Source organism: Ambystoma mexicanum, chromosome 13 (assembly GCF_040938575.1).
Source record: "Ambystoma mexicanum isolate Mex_15411 chromosome 13, UKY_AmexF1_1, whole genome shotgun sequence".
Taxonomy (NCBI): Eukaryota; Metazoa; Chordata; class Amphibia; order Caudata; family Ambystomatidae; genus Ambystoma; species Ambystoma mexicanum.
The window spans coordinates 661,847,134-661,874,291 of NC_090938.1; the positions used below are offsets into that span (position 1 = coordinate 661,847,134).

The 27,158-nt window shown below is 47.1% G+C and overlaps 1 protein-coding gene across 2 annotated transcripts in view; it reads left to right on the top strand.

The window, feature by feature from the left end:
* MRPL45 (mitochondrial ribosomal protein L45) overlaps nt 1-27,158 on the top strand; it is a 302,735-nt gene that overhangs the window by 162,957 nt on the left and 112,620 nt on the right. For both annotated transcript variants that reach the window (XM_069634660.1, XM_069634661.1), the window contains exon 4: nt 24,673-24,771. In XM_069634660.1, coding sequence (XP_069490761.1) covers nt 24,673-24,771 — 99 coding nt within the window. The remainder of the gene's footprint in view (nt 1-24,672; nt 24,772-27,158) is intronic.

Here is a 27,158-nt window from a genome sequence, read left to right on the forward strand (position 1 = left end):
CAACAAGCATCTCTCACTCACCCTGAATCTCTAGAGGGAATTAAAATCAGTTAGCACATTTTCCCATCCGTTGCCATCACATTTAAAAGCATTTTGGGCCTGTGTTTCAAACTTCTACCTGTTTCCTCTAAGCTTGCTGGGGGGGAACTGAATTTTGTATTGTATTTGATTGCATTCCTGAGAACTGTGTGCCCCTCTTTCCATCTCCTTCCATTTCTTACATTGCATAGGGGGGGGGGGGTGAATTGCCAGAGAAAAAGTGATTACATTGTTGTTGGTTAAAATCATATGAAGTTTATTTGCTGTACTGCATTTTATTCCACCTTGCATTTCCTTGAAACCATAAAGCATTTTCAGCTACCTCATCCTCTATACTACTCCTAAGTAATCAAGTGTACCACTGTAACATTACCCATTGTGGATCCACATCATGTCTCAGTGTACTATCAGATATTCATTTATTATAAAAGTGTGATATATATATATATATATATTGTTTAATGTTTCAAATAAACCTTTTAAATTGCAAAACAAACCTACTTCTTGGCTCAGTGAGGTCTGGGGGATTCTAAGAGAGGGGTGTTATATAAGGGTTGTCATCCAGAGTACATGAACTGGACCTAAACATATATATCAATAAGGGTTTCCCTCAGCATCCCAGAGTAGGCATTGACTTAGCTGTAGTGTTGGAGTGAAGCTGCTTAACAGGAGAGGATGTCCTGAATTTTGGTTGTGACGGGGGAGGCCAGCGCTGTGCAGAGGATCAGGGATGGCAGAGGAAAAGTGGAGACTGCAATGGGATTGGCGAGTTCCTTTCAGATTTTCAAAAGCCCAGCTGTGTTAGTGGCCCCAGAGATGCTGGCTTGGATATGGGCCACCTTCTTGGAGCTGATGGAGAGTATGTGTTGCCGTTGGAGCAGTTGGCACGCCAGTCTGTCAGTGTATGTGCTTGAAACCTGCCACTTCTGCTTAGCAACTTGGAGCCTTCATCCAGATCAAATTCGATCGTTGTGCAGTGTACTAGTGAAAGGTGAAGAAGGGACCGAAGTGAGAGGGGGAGGAGTCATGGTGCCCTGAAGTGTTCAAGGATGAGGTGGGGAGGCTCAAAGGATTTGTACTTAAGGGCAGGCTAAAAAAGTGGGCTGTTTCATCCAAGCTATGTCCATTTCCTTTGGCTCTGAAGCGAGAGTTGACGGCTGAGTTGAAAAGAATGGAAGCTGAAGAAATTCTTGAAGGTATTGATGCTTTGGAGTGCATCAGCCACACAAAAAAAGAGGAGGTAATAGCTAAAGCGTTTATCTGGGAAGGCACACTGAGAAACCAAAAAGGAATCAAACATACAAAACCAAAAACAATGTGCCCTATTGCAGTTGTAGTCCAGTTCAGACTCAAAATATATCCTGTATTGTTGTGATAAATTCAATTAATTGTCATATACAATGTGTGTGTGTGTGTGTGTGTGTGTATATATATATATATATATATATATATATCTGAGGCTTGTTGAATCTGCTTAGATCACATGCTGTGCATAGGCTGACATCTAGTGGAACCTGCGGAGTATTGGTTGGTTTTTCGAAACTCGAAAATGGGCGTCGACACAGGGCGTGCCAGTAATACTATCCCTAGTGTGACGTCCACTGTACCCATGATCCCTCGCGCGTCTAGGACCCTCAGATTGTTTTTTTCCGCCATACTGGTCGGAAGCATTCCGCGGAGTTCCCTGGATTTAGCCATACTTTTGCTAAAATATTGTTATATTTCCGCATTTCTCCACCCCAACGTCGAGTCACCGAACATCCACACTCGACGCCGGCACGGAGAAAGAATCGCCGTCGAGAGCTGCTTGACAGATTTGGGCCTCGGAAGGCCTCTGGCCTTGGCCCGGGCCTAGGAAGGCCTCTGGCCTCGGCCCTGCAAGTAGGGAGAGTGGGGGGTGGACATACTCTACACTCTTTTGGTATATAGGTAGTACATTCTTCTATATTCCTACACTTATTAGCCCGCTGCCACAAGGTGCGTATGGAGGGTACCCCTTTCCAATTTTGCCCCAAGTGCAACTGCAAGTACCCTTGGGTTGACAGGCATGCCACGTGCAATCTCTGCTTACCGAGGGACCACCCCGAGGCTAACTGCAGAGCGTGTAGTAGGTTCAAACCGAAAACACTCAAGGACCGTTCGATCAAGCGTTGGGCCCACCACACCAGGCGTCAAGAGGCCATGGCAGCGGAGGGGGCCTTCAGCGATGGCAGTGAGGGCGTGCTTTTGGACGGCGAGGGCAACGTGGCGTCAATTGACAGCCAAGCGCAAGTCCCCGACCTCGGAAGGTCGTCCGGCACGCCGAGTACTCGGAAAGAGGCACATGCAGACCGGTCCGATTCGGTGTCCTCTGGGCATTCTCGATCTAAATCGCCGCATGACTCCAGGCAACCATTCACTGTTGCCAGAAGTGCCTCGCTCCCCAAGGTAACGGAGGTTCGATCGTCGGAAGACGAAGCCGACCTCTATCCTCAGTCCGCACTTCAAGAGTCGGCGTCAACAGGCCACGCAACGGCTTCTCCCGAGTCCCAAGTCCCAACCTCCACTACACAGAGATAGGGACACTACCCCCGAACCTCGGTGCCAGGCGTCGAAGGACTCCGGAGGGGCGAAAAAACGGGGTAAACAATATTCCACACACGGGGAAGGTGGTAAACAGAGGAAGTCTCAGCCTACTTCCACACCTCAGACTTTCTACCCCAATTAAACAGATGGACAAGTCTCAGTCTTCTGTTACCCCTAAGACACCTGTTCAAACCAGTAGGTCTAGTCTAGATAAGACAGGGAAAGGCCTTCAAGAAAGAATCATTCCCAGTTCAAGAGAGTGGTCTACTGATGACATAGACAGAGTAATGTCAAGGATGTCATCATTGGCAGATTTCTACGCCAAGAACCCTGAACACTTTCTCTCTTTTACCCCAGACCGGTCAACTCCCTCAGGCTCTAGGGATCCGATTTCCCCCAAGTAAGAAGTCCCGGGTCCAAGCTCCTACTTCAGGCCCCTTCAGTATACAGCCCTATTCTCATTAGTGGAATGGGATAAAGCTTGGGTGGGAAAGGTAGAGCAGGGCTTAATGGAGAAAGCACAAGTGCCTTTGGGAGAGGGTGGGAGGAGCAAAAGAAGTGGACGCCAGGGTTCTAGGTGAGTGCTAAGGGGTGGCCAGGTGGGCAAGTGCCAGGGAGTGAGGATCCTCCTGCCAAGTGCAAGGATGGGGGTGGACCGGGCTTTGTAGGGCAGACTGCCAGGCTAGTAAGGGGATGGGGGCCCAGAAGGGCAAGTGCAGGGTAGGGGAGGGATTTCAGGAGGTCCGGGGTGCTGGGGTAGACATGGTGAGGAGAGTCTGGTGCCCTGTAGGACTCAGAAGGAACCAGGCAGCCAGTTAGTGCAGCAGGGGAGAGGGAAGGAAGAAGAGCAATGGGAGGGTCTTGAGAAGCTTCCAGAACTTAAGGAGATCCGGCTCAAGCCCAAGAGGGGCAGGGAGGCCATTCCAGAGGGATGCTCCTGCAGAAGAGATAGATCTACCTGCCCCCCCGCTTCACCTCACACTCAACTTGGAAAAGCATCTGGTCTGTAGATAGTTGGAGCTAGAAGACCAAAGGGCTGTAGCGGGGAGGTTTTTACAGAGAGAGTTGGATGTAGTGGGGTCTCAGGCCCCAGAAATCCTTGTGGATGATGCAGAGGGTCTTGAACTTGATCCTCGCAGCAACTGGAAGCCAATGGAGGGGTGTGGTCCCTGGGCATCAGGCCAAGGATAAGTCCTATTCTGGATTAGTTGAAGGGGAGCGAAGGGAGGATAAAGGCAGATTGAGAAAGAGGCTGTTGCTGACGTCCAGCCTAGAGAGGAATAGCGCTATGGAGACATTGAGTTTCTGGGGGAAGGTGAAGAAAGGGAGAATGCCTCTAAAGAGGTGCAGATGAAAGTGGGTCTTCTTGGCAAGGTTGGCGATGTGAAGAGAGAGGAGTCGATGATGCCAAGGTTTTTTTGTAGGAGGGAGCAGGGGTCCCAATAGGAAGGATCTCGGTCTCACTGGCATTAAGGTAGAGATTGTTAGCAGCACTCCAAGTCTGAATAGCAATCGGACAGTCCGGAATGAGAGAGGGGGAAGAAGAGGAAGTGGAGGGAAGCTTGAAGGAGTGCTGCAAGTCGTCTGCAGGTGAGATCAAGTGGACCGGAGGGGCATGGTAGATGCTGAAGAGCCACGGCGAGAGGATAGAGCCCTGAGGGATGCTGCAGGTGGAGAGTGTGATGGAGGAAAGAAAAGTGCCTAGTTGAACCTTGGAAGGTCGGTCCGAGATGAAGGTTGTCAACCAGTCCAGTGCCAGGTCTGTGATTCTGAGATTCCAAGGCGCTGTCTGAGTTGATTTTCTAAGGGTGATGTGATTGACCGTATCCAAGGCATAGGAAAGATCAGGAAGGATGACAACGGAAGGAGAGTTGAAATTGAGATTTGAGGGCAAGTCTTCACTGGTGTTCAGGAGAGCAGTTTCCGTGCCTCTGGCTTCTCTGAAGCCAGACTGCTGGTCGTGGAGACGACCAACAGATTCAATGTGGTGGATCTGTTGGCAGATGACCAGCTTCTCCAAGAGTTTCCCAGGAAGTGGGTAATGGAGATAGGGCGGTAGTTAGCGTGGCAGGAGGTGTTTTTTAGCAGAGGCTGCACACGGGAGTGCCTGAGGCCTAGCGAGAAGAGACCGTGGCGAAGGAGTGATTGCAGAAATCAGCCAAGGCTGGTGCAAGGGAGGCAATGGTGTCCTTGATAGTTCTGGAAGAGCAGGGGAGCACCTGTTTGGATGAGACTTTCATAGAGAGGACTTAATTGGAGGCCTAATATGATACCTTGGGCGAGGAAGGGGAGAAGGTGGCAGAGGGAGGCCTGAGAGAGGGGGAGGGAGGGAGGGAGGGAGAGGGGAATAGGGGAGAGTGAGGAGTGTCCGGTGTATTGACCCACGTTTGAGTCATTAAGCTGCAACATTTGGTGCTGTGGGCTTAGAAAATCCAACATGGCCAAAAAGCCCACATGTGCGCCAGAATCCAGGTGAACCGCGCAGTTTGTGCGCACACCAAAATGGTCGCCTAACCTTCCACCCACCAGTGCGAGCGTGATGGGCCAGGGGTGCCATGAGTGGAATGTGTGCCAAAGGAAAAACAGCAGTGCCTGTTAGCTTAAAAAGCCCTTTGAAATCACCTTGGTTTCTCTGAATGCAAGCTAAAAATGCCTATGTCAAACATTGCAGGATATTTAAAAATCTCACTGAACACCAGCAAACATTTGGCAGAATGACGTTTTGTGTGCATACAAAATCTGGAAAGAAAAAGAGCCCAAAACAATGTTCATAACAAAACTGGCTGAGCTGTGGAGGTCAGCAGCTTAAGTTAAACTGAACTGAAAACCACTAAAATCAAAATGTTTAAATTAAATGAGGGACCTGCTTTTGAGTGTCACATAGTTTGTAACTGTTGAAATGTCATAGTTTTGAACTTGGAATCAGCACTCTAGCTGCATGTGTAAAAATTGTCAGTTTGATTTGAATGTAGAAAACTGGGAACAAAAAAGTGACATTTAGCTGAAACCTGGCTTAATGAAACTGGATTCTGCCTGACAACTACTCCCGACAGGAGTTGAAACTGGATCAACAGCTGTGTTCCCAGGCCTGGCTGCATTCTGCTGCCCCCACAAAAAGGAGGTGACACCTCTCTGATTGAATTACCTGGGGACTGCAGGAAACTGAACAATGGACTCAGGCAAATGTTATATTGGGGGGGGGGGGGGGCGTAAAGTGGCTTCCTCTTGGGAGAAGTGGGAGGAGAAGTGCCTGTGAGAGCCAGCTGAGCCTGGGGGAAGTGGATAAACCAGTTCTTCCACCATGTGATGTGGGAAACCACACCCTTTTTTGACCAGGGCATAAGTTAAAAAGATAGATAACTCATAGTGCGGACTGGTCAAAATTATATAAGTAATATCATTCTTGTGATTTTTCTGTGCATGTTTTAAGAGGCGTTAGGACCCTGTGGTGTATTCTGGGGGGTTGCTAGCGGAAAATAGGGTCTCACTCCAAATGTCTGCATGTTAAAAATCAGACACTTCATCAAATGTCCATACTCCTTGCGCACATGTGTGTACATTTTGGTAAATGGCCGATATTGGTAAACCAGTCAAAAAGCGCAAAATGTCATTTTTGAATGCAAGCCCCCAGGAAGATCAGAGGCGGACAAGCATGGACCATAAGGAATATATAATGTTTACATGTAATTTCAACAAATTGTGTATCTGGGAAATATGTATTTGAATCAAATATAGAGGGGGGAGGATCCTCTGACCATAAACAGACCTCATCATGATGACAATCCATTTCCTTCCCCCAATCATGGGAGAGGGGAGAATTGGGCCAATGACAAGTAGAGAGGGGCAGGCTTAGCTAGGCCCAGGCACACACCCATTTTTAAAACACATAAAAAGAGACTGCTGGGACAGGTAGAGACATTCAATTCCATTTTCTGCGGGACGCTCTGCCGGGAGACTCCAGACTTCACATCCATCAATCTCCAAAGGCCAGAATTTTACTTCAGAACTTAAAGCAAGGGCCTAAACCCACAAACTGTGAACTCTTCTCAGCAGGCCTCAGCATCCTTAAAATCATTTGCAAACTATTCCACAGCCGGGCGAGCTGTTTGAATTCTTTGCCAAGAACCTTTGCCAGTACCCAGAAAGCAGTGTTACATCCAGAATCCACTTGATCCGGACCGGAAAGCAGAGCTTTATCCAGGACCAGAGGCCGCTGTATCCAGAGAGGCTAGACCAGCAGAGCAGAGCTGACCCAGACCGCTGTGAGCAGAACCAGAGATCCAGATCACTGTGAGCAGAACCGGTGCCTGAATTACCCGCCGAGCAGACAGAACTGCCGACGGACGTGTTGACCAGATCCGTGACGAGGCCTATTTCAAATTTATATTGTGAGTACCTAGCAGAACTGTGCAGAACCAATCTCTTAGTTAAAATAATCTAATTCAAGCTATTTTAACCTAAGTAGAACTGCCTCCTAGAAATCGTGTAATCTGTCATTTTTAAAGCTGCACAGCTGTCAATTCTGCAGCTGCAAGCTGTCACCTGTCATTTTGAGTTTTACTTTAAATCCGAAAATCTACCTTTATTAAATCGTCCGTATCTCTGGAACCGTTTGGGCTAGGAACTAAATTTTACTTTCATTATAAAGCTGTTATTCTAGGCTTTCCAAAGAACCGACTTCCTACTCCCTATACTTTTCCGCAATCGCGATTTACACACACGCGAAATTTACCGCAATTTGCGATTTTGACTCAACTTCTCCACTTGTCAAAATAGCAGCTCCATTCTTTCCTTTGTTAAAAATCCGTTTGCAACCTGGTAATAACTCATAGAGCATTGCTAAAGTGAGCCTGAACTAATACCAACAAGCATCTCTCACTCACCCTGAATCTCTAGAAGGAATTAAAATCAGTTAGCACATTTTCCCATCCGTTGCCATCACATTTAAAAGCATTTTGGGCCTGTGTTTCAAACTTCTACCTGTTTCCTCTAAGCTTGCTGGGGGGGAACTGAATTTTGTATTGTATTTGATTGCATTCCTGAGAACTGTGTGCCCCTCTTTCCATCTCCTTCCATTTCTTACATTGCATAGGGGGGGGGGTGAATTGCCAGAGAAAAAGTGATTACATTGTTGTTGGTTAAAATCATATGAAGTTTATTTGCTGTACTGCATTTTATTCCACCTTGCATTTCCTTGAAACCATAAAGCATTTTCAGCTACCTCATCCTCTATACTACTCCTAAGTAATCAAGTGTACCACTGTAACATTACCCATTGTGGATCCACATCATGTCTCAGTGTACTATCAGATATTCATTTATTATAAAAGTGTGATATATATATATATATATATTGTTTAATGTTTCAAATAAACCTTTTAAATTGCAAAACAAACCTACTTCTTGGCTCAGTGAGGTCTGGGGGATTCTAAGAGAGGGGTGTTATATAAGGGTTGTCATCCAGAGTACATGAACTGGACCTAAACATATATATCAATAAGGGTTTCCCTCAGCATCCCAGAGTAGGCATTGACTTAGCTGTAGTGTTGGAGTGAAGCTGCTTAACAGGAGAGGATGTCCTGAATTTTGGTTGTGACGGGGGAGGCCAGCGCTGTGCAGAGGATCAGGGATGGCAGAGGAAAAGTGGAGACTGCAATGGGATTGGCGAGTTCCTTTCAGATTTTCAAAAGCCCAGCTGTGTTAGTGGCCCCAGAGATGCTGGCTTGGATATGGGCCACCTTCTTGGAGCTGATGGAGAGTATGTGTTGCCGTTGGAGCAGTTGGCACGCCAGTCTGTCAGTGTATGTGCTTGAAACCTGCCACTTCTGCTTAGCAACTTGGAGCCTTCATCCAGATCAAATTCGATCGTTGTGCAGTGTACTAGTGAAAGGTGAAGAAGGGACCGAAGTGAGAGGGGGAGGAGTCATGGTGCCCTGAAGTGTTCAAGGATGAGGTGGGGAGGCTCAAAGGATTTGTACTTAAGGGCAGGCTAAAAAAGTGGGCTGTTTCATCCAAGCTATGTCCATTTCCTTTGGCTCTGAAGCGAGAGTTGACGGCTGAGTTGAAAAGAATGGAAGCTGAAGAAATTCTTGAAGGTATTGATGCTTTGGAGTGCATCAGCCACACAAAAAAAGAGGAGGTAATAGCTAAAGCGTTTATCTGGGAAGGCACACTGAGAAACCAAAAAGGAATCAAACATACAAAACCAAAAACAATGTGCCCTATTGCAGTTGTAGTCCAGTTCAGACTCAAAATATATCCTGTATTGTTGTGATAAATTCAATTAATTGTCATATACAATGTGTGTGTGTGTGTGTGTATGTGTATATATATATATATATATATATATATATATATATATATATATATATATATCTATCTGAGGCTTGTTGAATCTGCTTAGATCACATGCTGTGCATAGGCTGACATCTAGTGGAACCTGCGGAGTATTGGTTGGTTTTTCGAAACTCGAAAATGGGCGTCGACACAGGGCGTGCCAGTAATACTATCCCTAGTGTGACGTCCACTGTACCCATGATCCCTCGCGCGTCTAGGACCCTCAGATTGTTTTTTTCCGCCATACTGGTCGGAAGCATTCCGCGGAGTTCCCTGGATTTAGCCATACTTTTGCTAAAATATTGTTATATTTCCGCATTTCTCCACCCCAACGTCGAGTCACCGAACATCCACACTCGACGCCGGCACGGAGAAAGAATCGCCGTCGAGAGCTGCTTGACAGATTTGGGCCTCGGAAGGCCTCTGGCCTTGGCCCGGGCCTAGGAAGGCCTCTGGCCTCGGCCCTGCAAGTAGGGAGAGTGGGGGGTGGACATACTCTACACTCTTTTGGTATATAGGTAGTACATTCTTCTATATTCCTACACTTATTAGCCCGCTGCCACAAGGTGCGTATGGAGGGTACCCCTTTCCAATTTTGCCCCAAGTGCAACTGCAAGTACCCTTGGGTTGACAGGCATGCCACGTGCAATCTCTGCTTACCGAGGGACCACCCCGAGGCTAACTGCAGAGCGTGTAGTAGGTTCAAACCGAAAACACTCAAGGACCGTTCGATCAAGCGTTGGGCCCACCACACCAGGCGTCAAGAGGCCATGGCAGCGGAGGGGGCCTTCAGCGATGGCAGTGAGGGCGTGCTTTTGGACGGCGAGGGCAACGTGGCGTCAATTGACAGCCAAGCGCAAGTCCCCGACCTCGGAAGGTCGTCCGGCACGCCGAGTACTCGGAAAGAGGCACATGCAGACCGGTCCGATTCGGTGTCCTCTGGGCATTCTCGATCTAAATCGCCGCATGACTCCAGGCAACCATTCACTGTTGCCAGAAGTGCCTCGCTCCCCAAGGTAACGGAGGTTCGATCGTCGGAAGACGAAGCCGACCTCTATCCTCAGTCCGCACTTCAAGAGTCGGCGTCAACAGGCCACGCAACGGCTTCTCCCGAGTCCCAAGTCCCAACCTCCACTACACAGAGATAGGGACACTACCCCCGAACCTCGGTGCCAGGCGTCGAAGGACTCCGGAGGGGCGAAAAAACGGGGTAAACAATATTCCACACACGGGGAAGGTGGTAAACAGAGGAAGTCTCAGCCTACTTCCACACCTCAGACTTTCTACCCCAATTAAACAGATGGACAAGTCTCAGTCTTCTGTTACCCCTAAGACACCTGTTCAAACCAGTAGGTCTAGTCTAGATAAGACAGGGAAAGGCCTTCAAGAAAGAATCATTCCCAGTTCAAGAGAGTGGTCTACTGATGACATAGACAGAGTAATGTCAAGGATGTCATCATTGGCAGATTTCTACGCCAAGAACCCTGAACACTTTCTCTCTTTTACCCCAGACCGGTCAACTCCCTCAGGCTCTAGGGATCCGATTTCCCCCAAGTAAGAAGTCCCGGGTCCAAGCTCCTACTTCAGGCCCCTTCAGTATACAGCCCTATTCTCATTATCGGGGAGATCCATCCCTTTATGAGGATCCACATTTGGGCATGTTGGAAGAACAAACTGGGACAGGCTACTATGGGCACGACTAGGACCAAGAGGAGGAGGAGGAGGAGGAGGAGGAGGAGGAGGAGGAGGAGGAGGACCCAGAAACCTACAGGCTAGATTCCCCGGTAGATAACCCCGGTTACCGACTCTCCTGTCGATAACCAGCCTCTTTTGAATGAAGTGCTGTCCAGAGCGACACAACACTTCCACATTGACACCCAGGGTGCACAGGAAGAGAGGGATTTTGCCGAGGAGTTAGTGGGAGAAAGGAGACCTGTTGCCCAGGCCATCCCTATCCTTAAGTCTATACAAAGGAAGATCGGGATTAACAAGGGAAGGGTCTATCTCACTAGGGCGGTAAACCCCAGAGTTGAGAAGCTTTTCAGGGCAACCCAAACAGACCCACTGTACATAAGAGGGCATCTGAAACCGGACTCATGGGTTTTAGTAACTACCAGGAAGAGGGCGGGAACACCCTTGTCATCGTCGGAAGCTCCTCCTGACAAGGAGAGCAAGAAGATTTATGGCTTGGGCAGGAAAGTAGCCTCCACTTCTGCCTACCAGGCAAGGATTGCCAACTCCACCACCCTACTGGCGAGTTACAACTGCCACCAGTTGGAAGAAGTCGCGGCACTCATAGATTCCGCCCAGAACCCTTAAAAAGCCAATTGGCACGAGTTTCGGTGGAAGGAAGAACAGTGTCCGGTTGCATATTAAAAGCAACCTTTGATGCCGCGGATAACGCCTGCAGATTGATAGCAGAAGGTACTGTTCTCAAAAGGCATGCTTGGTTGCGACAATCTGGGTTCAAGGCTGAAACCCAGGCTTCATTGATAGACAAACCGGTGGAGCCGGATCTATTGTTTGGAAAGGCGGTAAAGGACGTGATGAAAAATGCCAAGGACGAGTATGAGACACTCCAATCCCCAGGCCAACTAACCAATAAACCCCCTAACCAGAGAGGGAATGGCAATTTTCGTCGCCCACGCGGACAAAATTCCCAGAAAGGGTCTAACTATTCCCAGGGGCAGGGTACACAATGGAACAGCCAGCAGTCTACCCAGGGTTATGGCAGGGGTAATAAGAGAGGGCGTGGTAAGGGTAGAGGCAGCCCCAGTAGAGGCGGCGGCACGCCTCCACCAAAACAGTGAGGTTCCGTTCAGGGTCCCTTCTCACACATCCCCAGTAGGGGGACGCATTTCCAACTTCACCCAAGCTTGGGAAGGGATCACTTCAGACAGATGGGTGCTGTCCACAGGATACTGCATAGAACTCCTAGAGCGTGCCCAAAACCACCCTCCACGACAAAGAGTACATTGTTTGGACCACCAGAAGATCCTCCTCGAGGAGATCGTAAATCTTCTAGCAAAGGACGCAGTAGAACTCGTCCCGGGACACCAGGTAAACAAGGGTATTTATTCAACGTATTTCCTTGTGCCAAAAAAAATTTGACAATGCGCCCAGTATTGGACTTGCGGCCTGCAAACAAGTATGTCGAGCCCCAAAAATTTTGCATGACTACTCTCCAGGAGGTAATCCCCCTCCTAAAAAAAAGGGATTACATTGCAACATTGGACATGAAAGATGCCTATTTCCATATGTCCATGTTCCCAGCGCACAGAAAGTACTTGCGCTTCAAGGTGGACAGTCGGTACTACCAGTTCAAGGTACTGCCCTTCGGGATAGCCTCGGCTCCAAGGGTATTCACCAAGGTACTGGCGGTGGCAGCAGCACACCTATGCAGGAAGGCAATCCCGGTGTACCATTACCTGGACGACTGGCTCATCACGGGGGAGACCCCAGTAATTTGCAGAACAAACCTTCAAAGGACGATCGACCTCCAAACAGTTCCTAGGAGCTATCCTAGACACACAAGAGGGGTTGACCTTTCCATCAGAGGAAAGAATTCGGAATATACTGCTGCCAATTCCGCAATATCAGGCCGGTCGCCAGATAACGGTATGCAAAGCAATGCGTTTGCTAGGCATGATGGTGTCATGTATTTACCTGGTCCCCCACGCGTGCCTGCATGCGTCCCATGCAGGAATGGTTGGCGAAATAGTGGTCTCGGGCAACGATTGTTTCGCAAACACTGGTACAAAGCCTTCACTGGTGGACAAAAGAAAATCTGTCCAAGGGGAAACCCTTTTATGATCCCGAGATACAGGCGGTAGTCACAACCGATGCATGCCTGACGGGGTGGGGAGCTCACCTCCTCCACCACACAGCTCAGGGTCTCTGGTCTCACTCAGTGGCCAAGAATCACATCAACTTGCTAGAGCTTCTGGCAGTATTCAGAGCGTTTCAAGCGTTCGAGCCCTACCTGCTGAATCTGTCAGTGCGGATCTGGACGGACAGCACTACTGCCATGTTTTACATAAACAAGCAGGGAGGGACTCGTTCGCCAAATCTGTCCAAGCTTGCCCAGAGAATTTGGATATGGGCACTCAGATGGAAGATCTTCCTGTCATCTCAACATGTTCCAGGGGATCTTAATTCTCTGGCGGATGCTTTGAGCAGAGATCCCCTCCCAGAGTAACACGAATGGTGTCTACACAGAGAAACCGTAGAAGATATCTTCTCTCAGTGGGGTTTCCCCACTATGGACCTATTCGCCACAAGCGAAAACAGACAGTGCTCAGGATTTGCATCCAGGTTCCCCCAGCCAGACTCCCAGGGGAACACCCTGTGGATGAACTGGCCAGGGATGTTTACGTACGCTTTTCCACCAACACCTCATCAGGAAGATGGTCAACAAGATGAACAGAGAGAGTCTATGACGCTCGTCCTAGTTGCTCTCATGTGGGCGAGACAACTGTGGTTTCCACACTTACGCAGACTAGCGGTGTGCGAACCCATCAAACTCCCGGGCTGGTACAACCTACTGTCCCAGCACCAAGGTCAAACAGTGCATCATCAACTCAATGAACCTAGCAGCATGGCTCCTGAGGTCATAGAGTTTGGACATCTCAAATTACCACAGAGATGTACGGACATCCTAAAGGAATCTAGGAAGCCAAACACGAGGCACTGCTACTTTGACAAATGGAAACGATTCGTTATCTAGTGCCAGAACAAGCAAATCAACCCAGTTGATTGCACTCCTTCCACAGTTGTCACGTACATGCTCCACCTGCTGGATGCAGGACTGGTATTTAACTCACTGAAGGTACACCTGGCAGCGCTGTCAGCATACACCACTTCCCATAACAAGGTGTCGTGGTGGAAGATTCCAGTGGTTAAAGCTTTCATGGAAAAGGAGTAAAGAGACTTCACCCTCCTATTTCTAACCCACCACCAGGATGGGACCTTAACGTGGTGCTATCTAAACTCATGGGCCCCCCATTCGAACCCATGCATAAAAGCACCTGACTTATAAGACGGCCTTCTTAGTAGCAATAACATCTATAGGAAGGGTCAGTGAAATTCAGGCTATGTCAGTGCAGGATCCATTCTTTACGGTTCAAAAAGATAAACTGGTTTTACGTACACACCCTGGGTTCTCACCTAATTTTATTTCTAAATTCCACGTGAACCAGTCCATCGAGCTTCCGGCTTTCTTCCAAGACGCACAAAGCTCGGCTGAGGTGAAACTACACACCCTAGATGTGCGTAGGGCGGTCCTCTACTATGTAAACAAGACCATACCGCTAAGGAAAACAGATCAGCTGTTTGTCTCCGTAGCTACAGGCAGAGAGGGAGATCGCGTCTCTAAAGGTGGCATCTCTAAGTGGATTGTTAACTGTATCCAGATGTGTTACTCTCTATCTGGAAGGACTCTGCCTTTCACGCCAAGAGCCCACTCTACTAGAGGCATTGCGACCACTCTGGCTTTCATTGCAAATGTACCCCTTGACACCATTTGCAAAGCAGCTACTTGGAGCTCTATTCACACTTTTACTCAGCACTACTGCATTGACACCCATTCCAAGGCAGATACTCAAGTGGGATAAGCGGTTTTAAGACATTTATTTGCTTGTGACCCTTCTCGCATCCCACCTCCTTCTAACACTGCTCGCTAATCTATGCACAGCATGTGATCTAAGCAGATTCAACAAGCCTCAGAAGGGATACATTACTCACCGTAATCGTATTTCTGATGCTTGTATCTGCTTAGATTCACATGCGACCCACCCTTCCTCCCCTCTGAGAGAAGGCACATGGATGCTTGTAGTCTTATCTATCTGCTTGGATTATCTGTACTCGCGCTACTCCTCATGCTACCTCATGTCAGAAAAAATACAATCGGAGGGTCCTAGACGCGTGAGGGATCATGGGTACAGTGGACGTCACACTAGGGATAGTATTACTGGCACGCCCTGTGTTGACGCCCATTTTTGACTTTCGAAAAACAAACTGTAATACTCTGCAGCTTCCACTAGATGTCAGCCTATGCACAGCATGTGAATCTAAGCAGATACAAGCATCAGAAATACGATTTATGTGAGTAATGTATCATATATATATAAAATCTCTGCTAGCTCAACATCTAATCATCACAGGTTAATATAAAATGACCTATATATTCATCACACAGGAGCACTATACTTGCTCCCGCACCCTCTTTTCTTTCATTCCTCTGCAAGCCTCATCTCGTATATACCACACACATACCATACTTTCAGACGCAATAAGAAAAACTAAACAAAACCACAAAAAAACTGTTTGCAATTCATCAGGTTCATAAATTGGTTCGAACCATTATTAAACTAGTTCCTAGTCCTAATCCCTAGTGTTTCTGATTATAATATTCCTGTGTCCTCATCGTTGTGGAGTGGATCAACCCCCATATTTGTGAGAAAGTCTGTAAGGCTATGCATTGACCTGAGGACTGCATAAGAATGTATTGGCAGAGAGGTTTCCACTCCTCGATTGATTATCTATTGAAAAGTGTTTCTGGGGCACAAATGTTTTCTCTATTGGATTTAAAGTCCGCTTACCATCAAGTGGAGTTGTATCAGAAGTCAATGGGCTTGGCAGCTTTGATCACGCCATTTGGGCTCTTACGCTGCAGGTGCATGCCTTTTGGTTTGGTGTCGGCTTCAAGCATATTTCCGAAGGTGATGCATCGGCTGTTGGGGAGTGAAAAAGTTGTGATGTTCTATCAGGATAATGTATTGGTCTCCGGATCGAGTGAAAAGGAACATGATGTGAGGCTAAGAAGAGTATGACTAGTGTTGAAGGAAGCTAGTCTTACCTTACGTTCAGGAAGGACAAGGTGACTTATCTGCGTCACGATTTCGCAGAGCGGGGTTCATCCCAAGCAGGATACTCTAGTGGCCATACGAGAGATGCCAAAACCTGAGAACAAGAGTGAAGTGTTGTCATTTTTGGGTCTTGTGGAGTTTATGGGTAATGTATTAAGAATGTATCGGGCAAGAGCAAGAATTTGAAAGGGCTCACAAAGAAAGGAGTACAATTTGTGTGGTCAGAGGGATGCATGAGGGAGTTCTTGGAGATCAGGAATGTGCTACAAGCCCACGTATTGTCTGGTTTTACGGAGAACTGTAAAACTGTGGTATATACAACTGCAAGTGAGTGCGTTAGGGGCAGTATTGATGCAGGAGGAAGGTGATCACGTACATTGCATGTGATTGCATTTGTGTAAAGGACACAAAGATGCAGAAGTGAGATTTTCGGTTATCGAAAGAGAGGCGCTGACATGCGTTTGGGTGATTAAATTCAAGGTATATCTATATAGGAGAACTTTTGTTAGGAATGGTCTGCGTATTTGACAAAAGTAAGTTTGGATGGTGTTTCTAGGAGAGTAATGAAGTGGGTGAGCAGTTTGCTAGGACTTCACTTTGCCAGTAAACACTTTCTTGGAAGGAACAATGTTGTGCCAGGTGCGCTGTCTAGTGTAGCGGTGAGGTATATTGAAGCGTTGGATGGAGACATAACCAAAGAAGACATTGAGATAAAGGACATTTGTTTGGTGCAAGGATGTGAGAGTCAAAGTGATTGGAATGAGGCATGCACACAGGACAGGACGAAATATATGGCATGGTGAAGAATCTTGTACAGGTGAACTGGACTGGTGACAGAAGAGGTGAGAATTTGAAAGAGTATAAGGGGGTTTGCAATGAATTGACCCGCAATGGATGATATTTATGCAGGGGGCATCGCCTGGTGGTTCTGGAAGGTATGAGAGACCAAGTTGTGGATGTTTTGCATAAAGGTCTTCTTGGAGTAAGTAGGACCAAAGCCTTGATAAGTGCTGATTTTTGGTGTCCTGGTGTGGACACATTGGTGGAGGAAAGGTTTAGGGAATGTAACCAGTGTCTGGAGAGTAATAAGAGACAGCCACACCGCCAATGAAGGTATGGGAAGTGCCAGGGGTACTTTGGGACTAGATAGTATAGGATGTATTTGGGCCATTGAAATTTAAAGATGCGAGGGACGCACATATAGTGGTGGTGATGGATATGTTATTGAAGTGGCTGGAGGTTCGCATAGCGAAAGCTATCGCCTCCAGTAGCATCATTAGGTGTCTGGAACCATTGTTTTGGAGATGTGGTTTCCTCAGACACTTGCTGACAGACAATGGTCCTCAGCTTGTGTCCAGCTGGTGTAAAGATTTATGGATATGCGATTGAGCATGTCAGCACAGCATTTTACCACCCTCAGGGAAATGGATGTGTGGAGCGTTTCAATAACACGTTGTTGGAGGTAGTAAGGATTGCTGTGAGAATTACTGGAGATTGGATCAGGGCAATGCTAGTGCGTGTTTTTTCAATACTCTTTTGCTCCACATTCGGTGACTGGGGGTGTCGCCATTTGAAGTTTTGAGAGGGCATAAGCCTAATACGCATTTGTGCCCACGGTTGATCGGAAGGTCGATTTACAAACACAGATATGAAATTGGTGAGACGGGATGCATGAAAGTGAGTTGGCAGCAAATATGAGATGATCAAAATGGTGTAGGGACTTGGCAGTAGCATGTGGTGATTGCATGAAGCTGAAATTACCAGCGAGGGTGAGAAAGGGGGAATAAAGGGTTTCCAAGGAAGTTAAAGCATTCAAGGATTTGGAATCATCTGTTCAGGTCATGGTGGGAGGCGTGGAGTTAAGGAGAGGATGGCAGTGGTGAAGAGGAGAGGAGTGAGGATGAGAGCAATACTTGCTGGTGGTAGGATGGGAGGTGGTAGGATGGGTTAACATCTAGCCTAGTAGAGATGGGGATGCGACATCAAAAAGGGAGGTTACAGAAGGAGAATGTGTAGAGGGGTATGGTTGACAGTGTACAGCGGGCAGATAATGAAGAGGGTTGTTGCTGTCATGTGAGATACTGATCCTGAATATAACAAAGATGAAGGAATTCTAATGCATTCGTCTCACTGTGTGATCTTTACTGGAATATGAAAAGGCTTCAACTAACACATCTTGAGCTGTGGGCTATCATACATAGCATTACATCTGTTAAGGTGTCACTTGTGGCTATCCGTAGTATACGCTGCTTGGTATGTTACATGTCAGCATTTTGTGATCATGGCCATGTCTGGTAAGTAACCACATGCATGTGCTCGTACTTGATGGGTATCTTGTAATGGAGGGACTGGTTGAAGATTTCTTATCCAGTACGGTTCATCTCCCATGACATTGTGCTCATGCTGTGGCTATGGTGTATTGTCGCTGTTAGGGAGAATTCTCTGTTTAGGCTGAATTTCCTAACCTATTGAGTCCCCCAGCAGCTTTGCTGGATTTTCTGGGTTTATTTTTTCTCTCCTGCCAAGAGTGAGACTCTTTTACCCTCACTCTTGGACATGTTTGAAGTGTGTTTCTTTGGTTTGCCTTGTGTTGAAAGGGCTATGGGGTCTTGTACTCCATAGGGCCTCATGTGTTTTTGTGAAATGGGTTACACAGCACCCTCAGTGCCGTAACCCAGGGGTGTCCTAGGGACCCCCCCAACATAGACTCCATACCCTGGGACTGACTACTGTCTCCCAGGGTCTTTAAAGTCGCCATTGACTTTACTAGTCTCAAATCCTGAACAGAACCAGTACAAACCATCATATTGTGGACGTACTGGCCGGGGCAATTCCATTGCCCCGGGGTCTGTTAGTCGAGGGGGCACGTCTCCGTCCCCCCTCATCGAGTTTTGGCTGGTGGCAGTGGAATCTACTTTTTATATTCGACCGTGAAAATTTTCCTATGGGATCTCTCATTGTTTTAGGCTAATACCTTTATTTATTTATTTATTTATTTATTTACGGTAGCCTTGAACATACCGCCGGGTTATTTCTTTATTATTATAACTCCGGTTGGTATTTTTTGCCAAAACTTGATTCTACAATGGCGTTGGTGTTCACCTCTGTAACTCTGACCCAAAGTGGAGCCCTTTGTTCCACTTTTGGCGGGCTTCTCCACAGAAGCCCTCCAAAGTGGTGCCACTCTGTCTGGGGTACTTAGGAGGGGTGGAGGGGGATTTAGGCACCCTGGACTGAGTTACCTTGGTAATTCAAGTCGCACTCCGTCCTGATTGGCCCAAGTGGTGTGCCGGCCGGCTCACCACTTAGCATGTTTGAGTGACAGCTAGGCTGGGTGAATGGGGGTTTGCTGCATAAAAGCAGGGCTTTGGGGACTGGAACTTCAGAAGTCGCCACAGGACCTAAGAAGCCGAAGAGGGAGAAGCCGAGCCGACCTGCCAAGACGACACCACCGGTGAAGCCCTGCAGAACCGTCTCACCACTTTTCCCGACGACAGAGGAGATCTCCCGCCGGAGAGTCTTCTTCCCTTAACTGGTGGGGACAACCAGTTGCTGCCTTCTTTTCGCCGTCCCGAAGCATCTCGTGGCCGCCTTGCCTGTGCCAAGCACCCCGGCAACCGGGATACCACTTTTTACCTCAACCGCGAAAGAGGGGTAAAAATCCTTTGTGACCGGAGAACTCCATGGCTGGCCTCATCCCTGGTAGTGCAACGACCTGCAGCCTTCCTCCCCGTCGAGATCACCTCTTCCTCGGGACGACGCCGCGACTTGCACCCACTACCAGGAACGACTACCACCGCTGGAGGAATCTTTCCACGTTTAAAGGTACTGTGATCCGCCCGGCCTCCCTTGCCACCGATTGTACGGGGTAGATTTAGCCCTCGGCTCTCGAACCTGGGTAGGCCTGGGTCACCCTAACTAAACTTTTCAGAACCGTAGTAAAACCTTTTCTCTCACCTGCAAAGACTGAGGACATTGGCAGGAGAGAAAAAATAAACCCAGAAAATCCAGCAAAGCTGCTGGGGGACTCAATAGGTTAGGAAATTCAGCCTAAACAGAGAATTCTCCCTAACACTCGCCCCCCCCAGACTAAGGGACAGGAGGATTTAATCCACTCCTGGATGAACCTCATACCTCTAGTCGATGATATACATCCTAGAGAGTCCATCAGCATCTTGATGGTGGCACCCTGACCTATGTTTAAGGGAGAACTCAAAGGTTTTCTTTTGCAAGCTAAAGGACCTACAAACCCTTTGAGGAACATTAGTCTTTTTGGTATTATAGGGGATCTGGTTGACCAGTCCCTCAGAAGTTGGTACAACTTCTGAACCTATGTTAGGCTTTTTCAAGGGGTCCTTATAAAGGATTCCCTTAGATCTAGAGGGGCTTCCAAGGTTCCTCACCCCCTCTCTTGTGGGAGCAGGTTGGGTCTTAGGCCTCTTGGTTGGAGGGGTTGGGGTTAGGCAATGTACCTGCTTCCCCTTCCTCTTAGATCTACCCTTACCTATTTTAGGAGTTTCCCCCTTAATATTAGGATTTGAGTTGGGGTCTTCAGTAGAAGATCCAACAGTCTGAAGGTTTCTGGCCAGACTTTTCTTTTCTGGTTTTCCCCTAGCACTGAGAATTACCAGTTCTCTCAGGTTCAGATAGGGGCGTAGTTGGTCTATCCACCTCTTCCTCAGAAGCAGGGGGAGTCGGAGACTCTGAAACTAGGGGAACAAGGGTGGAGCTTGGTTGGGGTTCCCATGTTCCTAGCATACTATCCTGAAATGTGCCTGGGTTAGAGGTCAACTTACTAAAACCAGGGCTTGTAGTGGGGTTCTCAGTAGAGGGTCCCACAGGCTTAGAAGGGTCCTTCAAGGTAGCCTTCCTAGCCAATTTGGTTAAGTTCTGCTTCTCCATACTGGGAGGCCTGGAGGTATGTGACACTACTCCTAGAGTTCTTAGGTCATTCCCCAACAGGACCTTCCCAGGTACCTCAGTCTGAACACTGACAGGGATCCTCACTGTCATGTTGTTACACTGAATGAGGGCTGGTAGAATAGGAACCATTTGGACAGGGCCTCCAGACATCTTAGTGGGACCTTTGGGTGCTTTAGCCACATCCTCAGGTCGAAAGAAGCTTTCATCCACTACGGTTCTGCTGGCCCCAGTGTCTCTCCTGGCAGGAGTATCCTGGCCATTGACAAGAACACTGTCCACATAATACACCTTAGAGTTAACAGGTAGGGAGTTATACACAACCCTATTCTGGGGACTAACCAGTCCCCTAGGCTCTAAGTTTACAGTTGCTTGAAGACCCAAGGGTTCTTCAGCAAAGAGTTCAAAGTGGGCACTAGCCAGCTGTACTTCATCCCCTGGAGTAAAGGCTAAGGAGACTGTGCTGATCCCTGCAGGTTTACCCTTGCACCTGGGATCCCCTTTGATATGGTCAGTAGCCTTAACGATATAGCATTGTCCAAATGCTCTCTGAAAGGGTGGCTTGTCCTGACCCCCTTCTGGTTTTTGGCCAGAAGGTACACTAGCCTGTTTTCCTGGGAACTGGATCACTTGTACTCTGGCCCTATTCTCAAAGTAGACCGTATTTTGCAGTCACAAGTCCATGTGTATGAGTCAACCACACAGAGTGCCCAGTGGCACCCAAGACACCTTAGAGAGCTGGCTGTTGTGCGACAATTGTGATCTCAAGAGACACATACTCTATTGTTATTTTCAAGACCTTTATTATAATGTTGGGGTTGGTGTAATACCCAACTGGCCTTAACTCTAAAGGGATGGTTCCTTCAACTGATGTTTCTAAGGGCCGTCAATGTCTGAAAGTCCAAAATCCATCTGTGTCTAAACCTATGCTTGCCCTCGCTCTTTGATAAAATATGGTAGGAAGTCTCTTTAAAGAAAAACAGTGATTCAAAAAGAAATGCATATACCAAGGTTGGTTTCCGGTGGTGGTCTCACCAGGTGTGGCTTGGTCAGTATCCTCAAAGTTCAGCACAATTAAACGGAGGTTGTTCTTTAACTCTTCTCCATGACGTTCTTGCACTCTGTTCAACCTACTCCCAATGTCTTTAGATCCTAGGGATTCCTTTCCCAAAGGTTCAATCCTTCCAAATTTCAGACAAAACAAAAAATAGAACAGTTTTTCTCAGGCTCCTCTGCGTTCCCTTCCCCAAGCTTATGCCTCCTTGTTTCACTAAATAAGTATTCACCTTTGCTAGGCCTCTCGGGGTTCCCTTCCCAAAGCAGAGGCTGCTTTAGTTTCAAACACAAAATTCAACTCGTCAGGATGTACCTTTTTACTTATTTACAATTCCTTTCACATACAATCTTCTCACAGGGTAAAATCAGAAACTTTCGAATGCGCCAGGGTCTTTGCTCCTCCTAAGCGTGACCACTATGATCTTTGGCCCTGTCTCTGTATTTCCTGTACTTGCTTTTCTTCTATCCTTTCATCTTCAGGTGCTTCCTGCACCTTGTTAATTTCCACTTTGGTGTGCACACTTGCACCTTATTTGGCTTTCTCTTCCGTCATCTTGCCATTCCCTGGCACCCCTCTTTGATTCACTTTCTCTCTCCACTGTGCATCTGGAACATTTACTTCTTTACTTCTCTGTCCCCTTGCACCTGTCCTTTTACTTATCGTGCCTCTTGCACACTTATTTCACTCTTTGGTGCCTACTTGCACCTTTCCTTTACTTTCGGGTCACTCGCACCCCTCCTACTCACTTTCAAGACTTTTGCTTTCTTTCCGCTCTCTTGGTGCCTTTCTCTCACTTTCCATTCACTTTCTGCTTTATCTCTTGCTTTCCGCTTCGTGCCGCTTGCAAAATCTTTCTCCCTTCCCGCTCCAATCAGCCGCACACTCCTGAGATTCTCCTGCTGACTGACCTGAAACTGATTGGGTAGCGTTGCATTGGCGAGCAGTCTCTCCGGGCATATGGGATCGAGGTCAGGGTCTCCTCACCTGTCCCTCAGACCGCCTTGGGACCGGCACAGATCCTAAGGGAACACACACTTTTCCACACACCGCCAGCAGGACAACAGGCTGCCTCGCTCCGGCTCACTGGAGAGATGGCTCCCTAGCCACGCTGCAACCCTTCTCAAACACCGGGCCAGTATCTCAGGACGCCTCTCTGCCTCGGATCCTCCAGACTTCTCTCCATGCAGCTCCCTGCTCCTTGGCTGCAATCAGGATTGACTGCTTGCTCTTAGTTGTGCAAAAAGCACACCTTTTATACTTAAAATGGCAGACAAGTGGAGTCCGGTGTGAGTTGTCTGTGATAAATGCCTGACACTGCCTGACTCTATTAATGGGACAACCTAATAGTAGTAGGTGGCAGGCTTCCTTCTGTTTCTTAAGGTTGTTTCTTGCAGGTAATCCTCACTACTCGCTGTTGCCTTTTCTTCTTCCCAGTATTGGTAGGAAATGTGTAGGGGAGTTAGAATGGGATTGAAAATATCCCATGAAGGCAGAGGAAGGGGTTTCTGATGGAAAATGGGGAGGGGGAATGCCATGTCTCGCCCGCGGGTATTCGCCTCACGATCCCTCGTGACCCTCCACTCAGGTGATCCTTCTCGCTTGTCCACCCCCAGGGTCGGGATCTAAAAGCAATGGCCCTTCCCTGGCCACCTGAATGGAAGATCCAGAGGGAGTAGGCGGGAGCACAACGTCGGGTTTCTCACACTTTTCACAGGGCACACTGTGAGGGCCAAGACTGCAAGTTGCTCTTCACACATGGCCAAGCAGAAATTAAGATAATTGCTTTGGTGCTTTGTTCATTGCCTAAATGAAAGTTAAAGCAAAAAGGAGAGTTGGGGTAAAGTCAGAGAGACTGAATGACACAGGATTTTATTCATCTTTTTTTTTAGAATTTAAACTGATGACTTCCCTACATTTTAAAGAACATCAGTTCCACGACATAGGGTCTTAAATTTGAAGTCTCTTATCCACCATAGACAGCAGAATGGGGAACTGATTTGAGATATTGAGTGCAATGCCCTACCAGGGATATAACGGGAACTTTTGTTGCACGTGTCTGGGGCCGTTCCCTACCTGGGAGCTGAACAATGTTATGTTTAAATAATCATACAATTTATGGCCAGTGCAGTGCTTGTTGTGGATCCGAAACTGGATTGTGCCTTTTTGATCGCAGGGCTCTTGATAAGACCATAACATTTGCATTTTTCAGTGGCCGATCCTGAGAAACGTTTTAATCTATATTAGCATGTCCCTTTCTGCAATCCATTTGAGAGGGATAATTCTTATTTATTTAATCAGTGTATCTCCAGATGTAATGCCCTGACTGAGACCCCAATTGTGATTTTAGACCTTGGTCATTATCGAAGTACACATGCAGGATGCTTATCACATTGGAGAATGATAGTTTGTACTGGACGATTTTGTGATCGTTTCTGAATTTGTAACTGTGGCCTGCATAGATTCATCTTTTTTTCAATGGGGTCCAAACAAGATTGTACATGCTGCTTGGGTGACTATTAACCTACCTTAGTATCTCATTGGTCATTACTACTTAGGATGGGCACCGTACTACTGAAAAGGATATCATAGAGATGAGCACTGGGATAGCATGAAAGATTGGTGTACCCTAAATGGTGATGGAAGTTGCAGCACATTAGAATTAACCCTGTTTGGCAGGAAACACAGAAAAAGCATATGGACTCTGGCATGTGGCTTTGGCTTGGAGACTGATTCTGGGGCCTCAAATGCTAGATCACACCCCATGTCCATAAAACTAAAACGCAAGCCTATTTAATTTTTGATTGAGGCCTTCTGGTGAATGGGGCAGGGGAGGCAGGGCGTCTTCTCCCCACTTTGCATTCTCCTTAAACTAGACTTTTTTTTTTGCAGAATTCGTAAAGTGAAGGATTTCGACGAGAGTTTTACCACCAAGCATTTCCCCGAGAAGGCGCGCGAGATATATATAGAGGCTCACAACTGCCTAACATGGTAAGGCAATGCTGTATATTGTGATGGGAAAGTGTGGGTGGTGGTGCTCTGTGTATGATTATTCTCAAGATTTTCAGTAGAAGACTCCTTTCATCCATATCCACCTTGAGTCCTTGCTGCCTGATGTACTGGAGGAAGCTTCTTTCTTTACCTGTATTTAATTTCACCCCTGAACTCCTGTTCCCCTGCTCCCCTAAAATGTGTTTTGATGGTTTCAAGTACTTTAAATGTCTTATGGAGTGTATTGTAATGTATGTGATTTTATAGTTTTGTAAATAAAGTTTCAACTAGCTAGGACTGAGTCAATGTGTGGGTAGAAAGTATCTCTATCTCTAGCCTTCAGGTTATGTGGATTAGCAGTTCAATACAATTGAAGTCACACGGGTTCTAGATTCTGTCTCCTTCCCCATTTATGTTAATGCGTCATGAGCAGAATCAATTATATCAGTTGTGAATTATTTAGGCCTATTTATAGCTTCAGTCCCTATATATAACTGTCCCTATACAGAAAAATCCCTGTCCATTGCAGTGATAATTCTAGTATGGCGCTAATACTTCACCTATCTAGATGAGGGGACAGTGAAAAGAGCTCACCCTAGCCTGGCTCACTACTTTCCTACTTCTAAAAATTGCGCACTGTTGGGTAGTCAACAATCCTCTTTAATGGCGTTGCTGTCCTTCAGTGTGACTTATCTTAAAATAATTCCGTAGGTCGTCCACCAATTGGTGGAGCTGATCCACTGGGTTTCTAAAACGTGTATGTGCTATGTTCAGGCTCACTTACTAAGCTTAGTGAGACAATTCTATGTTCAAACTCGCTAGCTAAGTTTAGTGAGGTATGTCGACCGGTTTCAGCGGGGGAAACTAATTTGCCGCTTTCTTCAGGACTGTACAGTGTGCCTCCTGAGGGCACTCTACTTTGGCATAAAAAAGACTGTCATTAGATGTTGCTGTCTTTCAATTTCTTTGTCTGGCACGGGTGTCTTCTACATTGCTGGGACAACTCGTTACTGCGTCCACTCCCTAAAAGGGAAAAATACACAAATCGGGAATCTGGAGTGTACATGACTGCTGTACTTTCTAATTCAATATCTTCAATGTTTCTTACCAGAATATATGTCCTTTGAAGTATAGGCATGATTCTGGTCTCTTTTTATGTGTTGATAAAGGTCTTGAATATCTGTCGGTCAAATGACCATTGGTCAGTTTGTCTGGATCATAATTCTAGCAGCCTGCTTATAAAGATTTGTTTATAAAGGGTACCATTGTGAACACTTACCCTATTGATTCCACTTCCGATGTGTCAATATGTAGAGGAGTTATTGTAACCTTCTGTAGTTAGCAGTCCTTCTCGTGCTGTTAGCGGACTGTACCTGAAATAATGAGATAGTATGAGCCAGTTGTTGTGTACTTGAGGTTATAGCCCAATATAGTATCCGAAGGATACAGTGCTTAACTGATCACTCCCATAGTTTCAATTTTTACAAACCCGGGCTATGCTTCTTAGCCGGTGGTTGCTGTTGTATCAGGATCACTTTTACATGTGAGGCACGCGGGATGTTGTCCCTGACGTCTCTCCCATATTTTTATGTCTGCATCAGAGGTTCTAATCCCCCCCCACCCCCCATCGTTATTGTGCATGTTCAAAAGCGGGTGCCATTTGTTGGTCTGTTGGCGGTCCCATCTTTTTTGTTTCTTAGACTGTGGAATGGCCCAATAGCAGATACTGATGAGTTATTCTAGTATCCTGTTATGACGTGGTTGCCCATTTCAATTTTCTATACCATGCGTCATTGATCTTCAATGGCACTCTTGTTGTTTACCAGATGCCTGTGGATCTAGGCGGCTGTTATCGTCCTTATTGCTGTGTACGGGAAGTATATAACATTACTATAGGAGCTCCGTACCATGCGTGCAGTTCAATTGCCTATTCCATTATTTCTAGTGCCCGAGAGTTTGCATCCCCGCGCCAGAAAGAGAAATACTACGCGGGTGCCGTTCGTGGTAGATTACACAGTTCTCCAGCATGGGGTCTGGCATGGATTCACATGCTCATGAATATTCCCCAGGCTGGGAATCTTTGGTACAGAAAAAATCAGTATCAGTTTCATTTCTGATTTCTTTCTTGGTAACCAATCACTGGTCTCTGGGTCATACTACCCCCAGCCAATGACTGCCCTCTCCCTAAGTCCCTCCCCTGGCAGCCATACTTAGATTTTTACCGCACGTTCAAGTGTTGGGAGTCCTCGTGCTATAGCTCTCGCGCTTTTAATGCGTTTTGCGATTTTTCAAAGAGCTTAATCTAATTTTTTCAGTCAATCGAGTCTCAAGCTCCACCGTTTCTTCTTCCGATCAACGGGGACCCGTTTCGGAATTTTCTGCACCCC